The following is a 10718-nucleotide window of genomic DNA, read 5'->3' on the forward strand; positions in this document are numbered from 1 at the left end:
ATGTTTCCAAGATGCAAGATAGATAGAGACAGTGTTGAGTCTTGTTAGGGAGCATATGGAGGGAGCTCAGTGAGCCCAGAGTCAGGTATATAATCGGCAGGCTCGGGTCTGGTCTTTAACCCAGGTGATTTGGTTTTGGTTCTGGTGCCGACCGTGGACAGTAAGTTCCTGGCTAGGTGGCAGGGGCCCTACGAGATAGCCGATAAAATTGGAGATGTGCAAGGTGCACCAGCCAGGGCGGCGAAAGCCAGAGCAGGTTTACCATGTGAATTTACTCAAACCGTGAAAAGATAGGGAAACCTATACAGAAGACAGCCTGCAGATGTTTTTTTTTTAGGAGAAGAAGTACTGGCCCCTCTGCCTAATGCAAGAGAGACGGCTGCCACAAAATTGCTGACAGCCTCTCCTCTAAACAGACTCAGGAGGCCAGGGAGTTTGTTAGTCGGAACATGGATGTGTTCTCAGTCCTTCCTGGACGCACTTCCATAATCCAGCATGACATTGTCACTGAGCCTCAGGCAAAAGTTAGATTAAAACCATACCGGGTACCTGAGGCTCAGCAACAGGCTATATCGGAGGAGGTGCAGCTAATGTTGCAGCTAGACATCATTAAGGAGTCAAAAAGTGAGTGGGACAGTCCTATAGTATTGATACCCAATCCGGACGGGACGTTGCGGTTTTGTAACGACTTTCGAAAACTTAGCAAGGTTTCCAAATTCGATGCATATCCCATGCCACGGGTGGATGAGCTCATCGAGAGGTTAGGACAAGCCCGGTATTTTTCTGTTTTGGACCTCACGAAAGGGTACTGGCAGGTGCCCTTAACGGAGGCTGCCAAAGAAAAAACTGCCCTCATCACGCCTGAGGGGCTGTATCAATATAAGGTCTTACGCTTTAGTCTGCATGGCACCCCCGCCACTTTTCAGTGACTAATGGACATCATGCTTCATCCACATCGTTGGTACGTTTCGGCTTACCTGGAGGATATTGTCATCCACAGTACCGACTGGGAAAGTCAGCTACCCAAAGTGCAGGCTGTAGTGGACTCCCTTCGGAAAGCTGGCCTAACTGCTAACCCAAAAAAATGTGCTATAGGGTTAGAAGAGACTAAGTACCTGGGGTATGTCATTGGGCGCGGAGTCATCAAACCCCAAGTGAACAAAAGAGAGGCGATACGGAATTGGCCCCGACCTGTAACCACTAGGCAAATATAGTCATTCCTGGGAATGGTTGGCTATTGCATGAGGTTTGCTCCCCACTTTGCTACTCTAGCCGCACCCTTGACAGGACTCTTGAAAGGACACAAGTCAATGATAGTTCGCTGGGATGATCGGGCGGAAGAGGCTTTCTCCGCTTTGAAGTTGGCCCTGTGTGGGTTTTGGTGACACCCGACTTCAAAAGGGAGTTTATAGTACAAACTTCTGCTGTACTGTCTCAGGAAGTCAACGGGGAGGAGCATCCCGTTGTCTTCCTCAGCCGTAAGCTCACCCCAGCCGAGACCCAGTATAGTATAGTGGAGAGAGAGTCCTGGCGATCAAGTGGGCACTGGAATCTCTCCGCTATTATTTATTGGGGGGAGAATACCGCCTGGTGACTGACCACTCCCCTCTCAAGTGGATGAGCCAGGCCAAGGACAGAAATGCCCGGGTCACCCGATGGTTTCTCTACCTACAAAACTTTAAGTTTTCGGTGGAACGCAGGGCAGGCTAGTTACAGGTAAACGTGGATGCCCTGCCCCGGGTACACTGTCTGGTGTGTGTTCACCCCCTCAGGGTTGAACAAAGGGGGGGGGGGTATGTGACACAGTGTGAGGTTTTGTCTGGGAAAACAGGTATTTTCCTCCCAGCATGTGCTGCTGGGCTGATTTACAGCCAGGTGAGGTCATAGACCAGAATGGATTTTAAGTGCTGGTACACTTAAAAAGTGTGAATAAAACACTGAAATGTTTGATCCAAAGAACTTGTTGTTGCCCCTATACTGCGTCCGCTAATCCTGTCTACCAGAGCGAAACCCCACAGCTCCTATATACTTTCACCAGAAATAACTGCAACAGTGCAGTGCATATATATTTTTCATTTTTTACTGAAATACGCCCCTATATGCTTTCACCAGAAATAACTGCAACAGTGCATGTCTTTTCGCCCCATAAGATGCACATTTTTTCCCCCAAAAGTGGGGGGGAAATGGCAGTGCGTCTTATGGGACGAATGCTGCCATTTTTACTCTGCTAATACTGATACATCGTTGGCCACGATTCTGCACAGCGCTGCCTGCGATGTATCAGTGGGGAGGGAGGAGGTGCTGGAGGCTGGCAAAAGCTGGAATTGCAGCGTGGCCTGGTGCAGTCACTGTACTCTATTACACCGGGCCCCGCACACAGCAGTATTCATATGTAAAGTGTAGGCTATCCATATGTAAAGCGTAGAAATCCTCTGCGGTAGGGCAATCCACCTAGTACTCAGTATGAAACTCCCATACTAGCAGGCAGGCTGGCCAGTCACTCAAAATGGGAGGCGCATGTGCATGACGAAGTGATCGGCCAGCCTGCCTGCTAGTATCGGAGTTTCATAGTGAGTACTAGTTGGATTGCCTACACTTATATGAATACTGCTATGTGCGGGCCCGGTGTAATAGAGTACAGTGACAGCACTGGGCCTGCCACGATTTCAGCACCAGTTGCCGGCCTCCACCCCCTGTATTGGGGTCACTACACAGGGACACTGTTATGGGGGGATTTGGGGATGACATAACAGTTCTATCCACAGATCCCCCATAACAGTGCTATCCACAGATCCCCACCCATTTCAGTGCCATCCACAGATCCCCCCATAACAGTGCGTCATCCACAGATCCCCCATAATAGTGTCATCCACAGACCACCATTAGTTAAAAACCTACCAAAAGCACACCTTTTGGTAAAAAATATATTTTTTCTTATTTTCCTCCTCAAAAGGGGAGGCGTCTTATAGGGTGAAAAATAGGGTATTTTTCATTTTTTTGTGAAATACGCTCCTATGCGCTTTCACCAGAAATAACTGCAACAGTGCAGTGCGCATATATAAGAGTCGTCCTGGATCAGCTATCACAGCCATGCTAAGTATCAAGGTGTCAAACAGCAACTGCTGCTGACACATAAAAAACGGCTCTTACTTCACTGAGGCCAGGAACCATCATCCACGATGATTCCTTGTACCTTCTTACAGAATATATATTTCTTGTTGGACTGAATTTGGCCACTAAACGCTTTGACCAGAAAAAATTTGAGTGCAGTGATTATATATGTTTCTTGCAGTACTAAAATACGCAACTATATGCTTTCACCTGAAAAAACTGCAACAGTGCAGTGTGTATATATTTGTCTTTTTTTACGAAAATACGCCCCTATACGCTTTCAACAGAAATAACTGCAGAAGTGACCTGAGAATATATATTTCTTGTTGGACTGAAATAGGCCACTATACGCTTTGACCAGAAAACAATCAAACAATGAAGTGTGTGCATATTTTTCTAGTAGTTCTGAAATACGCACCTATAGGTTTTTAACAGAAATAACAGCAACAGTGCAGTGTGTATATATTTGTGTTTTTTTAACGAAATACGCCTGTATGCACTTTCAACTGAAATAACTGCAACAGTGCAGCGCATATCTATTTTTCTTTTTTTACTGAAATACGCCACTATACGCTTTCACCTGAAATAACTGTAACAGTGCAGTGTGTATATGTATTTCTTGTTGTACTGAAAAACTCCCCTATACGCTTTCACCAGAAATAACTGCAACAGTGCAGTGAGTATATATTTTTCTTTGTTACTGAAATACGCCCCTATACGCTTTCAACAGACATAACTGCAGAAGTGAAATGTTTTTTTTTTTTTTTCTTGTAGTACTGAATAAGATACTAGCCTCTAATGGCTTTTCAACATTAGACTTGCAGCCCAATAGCAAAAAGCTGGAATGACAGAGCTGTCTGATGACTATTTTGATCCCACTTGTAAATCACTTTCCTATCAATGTCCCTAGAGCCTTCTGACATTTCTCTCTGCACTAAGATGCTTAGAAATGATTCCTCCTTATCCTTTTCCTGCACTTATAAAATGTTTTTTATGTCTTTTTTTCCACAAACGTTTTTCCAATATCTGTTCCTAGCGCCTTCACACGTCTGTCCCTGGACTCTGAATGCTGAAAATGGCAGAATCTAAAATGGCTGCCATATTTATAGGGCTGCAACATCACAGGGCTGGCAGGCTGCTTATTGGCTGCATGCAGGCATGTTAATCTGGGTGATCCCGCCTTCCCAGAGTTCCATGCCCCATGTCCTCAGTCCTCACACGTGTAGCCGCCATTTTAGGAAAATTGCGATTCGTTACCACGAAGCATGAGGAAATTCGCATTTATTAAGAATCGATTTATTCCTGAAATTCGAAACTAATTCCGCTTCATCAGCTTCGATTCGCTCATCTCTATTTATGATGTATAAAATGAAACTATGTGTTTCAAAGTTGGACTTGTGGAAGTCGGTCCAGCTGAAATAGAGCTTAGTTTCATTTTATACATCAATTAAACACATCAAAAAGAAAGCTGCGGTAATCTCTTCATAACAGTGTCAGTAGATGTGCCTCTGTATACCGTCTTTACATCAGTGCATTAACTCTTACATTTCATTTCATTTGTTTGTTACTCTCCTGCCTATGAAGCACTCCTAGTTTCCTTTTTTTTTATATTATGCATTGAAGCAAGCTAGACCTACGTTAGAGTAAAATAAGTAAAATAGGATTGATTACTATGGGTGCACTAGTTTTATGTTTTATTTTAACAGGTTGGTGAATAATATTATGGTTTTACTATTTTTAATTTGCTGACTTACATTATGCTCCAAATATTTTTTATTTCAGGTTATATCTGAAGCAAGCACAGGAGAAAATCAGCACATTATCCGCACAGACTTTGAAGATGTAGAGGATTTGTTTATTCCCCCAACCAATCTGATCATTAACCACATTCGGTAAGGAGAAGCTAGATCTAAATTATGACTTAAAGTGGTTATCCGGAAATTAATATTGATAACTTATCTTCAGGATAGTTCATCAATATCAGATTGGTGGAGATCCGACACCCGGACCCCATGCTGATCAGCTGTTAGAAGAGGCTGGGCACTCCATGAGAGCCACAGCCTCTTTATAGGCCATGTGACATCACCATACATTGGTCACATGGCCTAGTTGCAGCTCAACCCCATTCAGGTATGGAGCTGAACTGCAATACCAATTACAGTTGCTATATGATGTACAGTGTTTTTGGTAAGTGCCCAGGATGCCATCACACTCACCAAAGCTCTAGTGAGTGCCGTAGCTTCCAGAAACAGCTAATCAGTGGGGTGGGGGGGGGGGGGGGGGGATGTCAGGACTTGGATGCCTGCCAATGTGACCTTGTCAATATTATTTCTTGGATAACCCCTTTAAGCTAGCCATACATATTATCTGTATGATATGTCAGCCAAACCCTAATAGGACCAGCTGACCATGTAATGCGTATAAGGGCCTCCCAACTCTTCTCCGATTGCAAATGTCAGAGGAGATAATTGGGCAAGTTGGATTTTCCAACTTCCCTATATTTTTGTTCTTGAGGAGGTAAGTGTCACGGTTCAGCGGGTATGAACCCACTGTGCCACTGACTGGCTATACTCTGGAGGGGTGTGTCTAAGCAGCTATCTGGCTTTCACTTGAGCTTCAGATGGTGAGGATAGACTTGAGCCGTTAGGGTAGTTGCCAGTGGCTACTCCAGAGCAGCTGGTCCAGGTGGACCAGGAGATACTTGGTAGGTACCAGAAGTACACATGTAGTCAGGCAGGCAGGGTCGTTACCATGAGCAAAAGTGCAGTACCGAAGGATGAGGCAAAGGCATAGTCAGACAAGCAATAGGTCAGGGCAGGCAGCACAGGTACAGGTCAGGCAATTAGGGTCCGCAACAAGAGAGACAAGGCAAGCAGGCAGGGATCAGACGATAGGCGGAGTCCAGGAACAAAGTATAAATCAGGAGCACATGATAGTATCAGGAATCAGCAAACTCAAGGACCTTGACACTGAGGCATCTGGGAAGAGGGATGAGCCACTTAAATACCTGCAGAAGAGCCAGGGTTGGTCAGCGAGGTAAACTGACCTAATCCACACACCCCCAGGGAGTGATGCGCTCTGCCCTTAGAGCAGTGTAACACGAACCAGCCAAACTCATGCTGTGTCCAGGGCTGAGTGGAGGCAGTAGAGTGGAATCCTCAAAAGCAATACCACCTACATAAACAGAGCCCAGGACCACAGCGGTGAAATGGGAAGCACTGACCACAGGACACCGCTGAGCGTGGCGATAAGCGGGGAACAACGTACAGTAGCCGTTGTTACAGTAAGCCACTGCCAGATGGTTTCCTAAGCCTCTTCCTACTGATTACACATGCTTTCTTAGGCAATCTGAGCAGACATATATACAAGGGGATCAGGAGTGATAGCTGATATGCATGGTCAACCATACTATTGGTGTGTATCTAAAAGACCAGCTAAACAGTAATGCATATTCGAACTTGTGAAAAATAGTGCCCAGATAATAGACTCAAAGTTCCACTGAATTCAGCAAACATTGAATATATACCGCCAGTCACCAATTAGGTCCAACGAAGCATGTGGCGTTTGGGATACTTTATGAAGCCAATAGCTGGTCTAAATTTGCTACAACTGAACCTACAGAAATTTGAAGAAGCTGTTAAAACATCAATATACTCAGTGTGTTTAATGTTAGAGGTTTTTGCCCATCCACCCCTTTCTATTTTTGTAAATCAGTGTACCCACAGATACACAAGTAATACATTCTGTACATATCCTAGGAGCGTCAGTTAGATTACTTTCTCCTTTGGCAGAGCAAATTTTTCTAAATTTGGAGTTGACCTGTCCATAAGAAATGTAATGTGCATCATGCAGTCTTACCTACAGAAGAGATTGGTATATTCAATGGGTTGTACCTTGATATCTTTCATTTACCGACTGCCTCAGACAGCTGCATTATCATGGTCACGAGGACCACGTTGAGACTGAAAGGGGCAAGCCATGTTTGTTTTTCTATATTTCTTCTTTGCTCTAGTCTATAAATGGTGATGAAATGAGACACAAGGATCATGTACATTGGCACAGATCATGTATGGTACTGCATCACCATAACATCTGTGGAGACTACTACAATGTTTTTCTATTGGATATGTACTGCATCCAATAGAAATATACTCTGTATATTATCAAAGGCATAGAAAGGCACAGTAGAGGGCTCATGCACCCCTATAACAGTATTAGCAGAGCCATAATACGTCTGTGGTCATGAGCCATTAGAGGGATGGTCTGAAAAAAAATCAATTGTTTGATAAGAAACTGTACTAAACCCTTATCATATATATTGGTTAATAAAACTTGTTCATTTTTCAGATTTGGCTTCATCTTCAATAAATCCAGACCTTCAATTCATAAAATTGACCTTGAAACTGTGAATCAAATAAAGACTATCAGCTTCAAAAACTCCAGTTGTATCCCGAAGAACATGGCATATTCCCATCTAGGTGGCTACTACTTTGTACAGTGCAAAGCAAACAATTCTTTAACTGCGTTGCCTCAGGTAATAATTGATAGTGTTACAGACACAGTCATTGGCCCAAATGGTGATATCACTGGGACACCCTACATTTCCTCCGATGGACATTATTTGGTCAGCACAGATGAAGTTAACGGCCGAATTACAGTTCAAACAATTACTTTCCAAGGTGAAATTAAATTGATTTATGACCTACAAACGAATTTACTAATATCTGATGTAACTTTTCAATCATCTTTCACGGAGAGCAATCAGTATTATATCTATGCTGCATCAAATCTACAAACTGATGTTCTCTTTTTAGAGCTGTCCTCAGGAAGGATGGACATGCTGAAGAATCTAAAAGACCCAGTAGCACAAAAAGACTGGCCCTGGAATAAGAAAAATAGAATAATAAAAGACAGTGGCCTATTTGGACAGTATATTTTAACACCAGCTAAGGATTCTCTGTTTCTAATCAATGGGAGGCAAAGCATTCTACATTGTGAGGTCTCAGGAATCCGACAGGGAAACACAGTGGTTTGGGTTGGAGAAGTATGAAATAAGACATCAAGCCTCCATGAAATGACTAGCAATTGGACCTTTATGCTGTCTATGGGAGCAGCAAGCTTGTATATTTTTACACTGAAGAAAAATCCTGTATGAGCTTCATGGTGCAACACTGGTGTACAGCTTGCAAGTTTTATAGTAACTTCTAATAGGAGGATTTTTTTTAGTATTATTTTAAAGTAATTATTTTGCCTTTTGGTTGTTTTAAAAAATAAACTATATCACATACACAACTATTTTGAATAATGGGTTTACACTTATTGTAGGGTTACTCTGTAGAACAGATCAATGTATTAGTTGCATTTTTTGGGATTATTTTAGGTTAGCCTATACAGTAGCTTGAACTAAACTGAAGCAATTTATGCAAATAACTAATGTTTGAATATTAAAACTGTTGTATACAGTCATAACTATGTGGATTTTCCTAGAAGGAAATGTGGTTGAGTCTCATGTATGAAAACTGCTGAAGAAAAAAGTGGAGTTGTTACCCCCAGCAACCAACTGAAGCCTGTAACTGAAAAAAAATAAAGGAGTAAACTATACATAAATCTATAGTGCAGATGACTATAACAAACTTTGTAATTTATCTTATCAGAAAAATGTCTATCTCTCCTTCTAGCAGCTAATTCCTCATCTCCCTCTCCCCCTACATAGACATCTAGGGGAAGCATGTGTGTCTGCACTTCCTCCTTCCTCTTGCCTCTCCACTCTGCATAGACTTCCATCGGCAGAATATCATCTGGCCAGTCAGTGAATTGGCAGACTTTTTGTCTCTCAAGACAGATTCAGAAGAGAATGTCAGTTTAGGAGGCAGGAACGAGGTATTGCTATCTGATAAAATATATACCAAACTTTCTTATAGTCACCTGTACTATTGATTTATACAAAGTTTGTTAAAAGGTTAGTAATCATTGAAATCCGATTGGCTAATATGGGCAATACCTCTATTTTTTTGTATGGATATATATATATATATATATATATATATATATATACATACATACACACACACACATACAAATTGATTGCTATTAGAAGGAATAACAGTTAAGTTTGTCTACACGTTACTTGTCATTAAGTATCTATTACTGTAATGTATATCAGTTATTCACTATTAGTCAGTGCTTACAGCTGTAGTCAAAGAACTGTGGTAATATGACAAGTAAACTGATGTCATGAAGCAACATTATTAAACATCTTAAATCTGAAGGGACCAGTACATAAAACATGAAGATGTTGCCCATAGAAACCAGATTTGTAAAAGACAAGATCTGCCCGGTTGCCATGGGCAACTGCCCCACTTTTTGTCTACTATAGCTTTTATGCATGAAATCCAGTATTTATGCTGCTGTGTGTTTTGGGTATGATTGTGTTGCTTTATCACATTCTGTAGTTGGAATGGTATTTGCTAGAGATAAAGCAGTCATATGTAGTATTGTGCCTGTGGTTTAGGGTAGAAAGGGCTGTATAACTATCACTTCATATTAATCAGGCACATTTAATGTACTGCATATATTTGTATTCACTCTTTACATTATTATCAAATAGGATGAAGATATGTAAGCCACAATATCACTGGGAATAGTAAAAAGTTTAATCATTTTAAAGGGCACAAAATGAAACTCATGCTGTAATTACTAAGTGAAAATGTTGCGCTCTGCCTCCTGTATGACTCCAGCTAGCCCTTTTCCCATGGGATACAGACTGTTTCATAGCTTCTATTCAGGTTAATCTATGGATAGAAACAGTCGGAATACAGAGTAAGGCTACTTTCACACTAGCGTTCGGGCGGATCCGTTCTGAACGGATCCGCTCATAATAATGCAGACGGAGGCTCCGTTCAGAACGGATCCGTCTGCATTATTTTTAGCATAGAACAGCTAAGTGTGAAAATAGCCTAGTACGGATCCGTCCAGACTTTCAATGTAAAGTCATGGGGGGACGGATCCGCTTGAAGATTGAGCCACATTGTGGCATCTTCAAACGGATCCGTCCCCATTGACTTACATTGAAAGTCTGGACGGATCCGCACGGATCCGCACGCCTCCGCACGGCCAGGCGGACACCCGAACGCTGCAAGCAGCGTTCAGCTGTCCGCCTGTCCGTGCGGAGGCGAGCGGAGCGGAGGCTGAACGCCGCCAGACTGATGCAGTCTGAGCGGATCCGCCTCCATTCAGACTGCATCAGGGCTGGACGGCTGCGTTCGGGTCCGCTCGTGAGCCCCTTCAAACGGAGCTCACGAGCGGACCGACGAACGCTAGTGTGAAAGTAGCCTAAGACTTCTTCACTTACACAACAGTTGTCAACAAATGACTGGTGCAATATATTAAAGATGTGGAGCACCAGATTTCAATCAATCATGATAGTAAATGCTGATTTATATCTTTGTTAGAATAGAAAGTATTCTTTAAAGTGAACCTCCACCTTTTAGAGCCACTTTAAGGCTGGTTCACAGGACCACTGATCTATTATGATGAACAGCACAAATGTTTTACAATTGTTTTTGCAACAGTGTTAGACTGCAGTCAGTGTTTGGTCAGTGTTTGGT

General features: G+C 42.7%; 1 protein-coding gene across 1 annotated transcript in view; it reads left to right on the top strand.

Annotated features, from left to right (window-relative positions):
- FSTL4 (follistatin like 4) overlaps positions 1-8161 on the top strand; it is a 748534-nt gene extending 740373 nt beyond the window's left edge. The window contains exons 13-14 of the mRNA XM_044277373.1: positions 4894-5003; positions 7459-8161. Coding sequence (XP_044133308.1) covers positions 4894-5003; positions 7459-8161 — 813 coding nt within the window. The remainder of the gene's footprint in view (positions 1-4893; positions 5004-7458) is intronic.
- Positions 8162-10718: the final 2557 nt, after the last annotated feature.

The sequence above is a fragment of the Bufo gargarizans genome, chromosome 2 (assembly GCF_014858855.1).
Source record: "Bufo gargarizans isolate SCDJY-AF-19 chromosome 2, ASM1485885v1, whole genome shotgun sequence".
NCBI classification, from domain to species: Eukaryota; Metazoa; Chordata; class Amphibia; order Anura; family Bufonidae; genus Bufo; species Bufo gargarizans.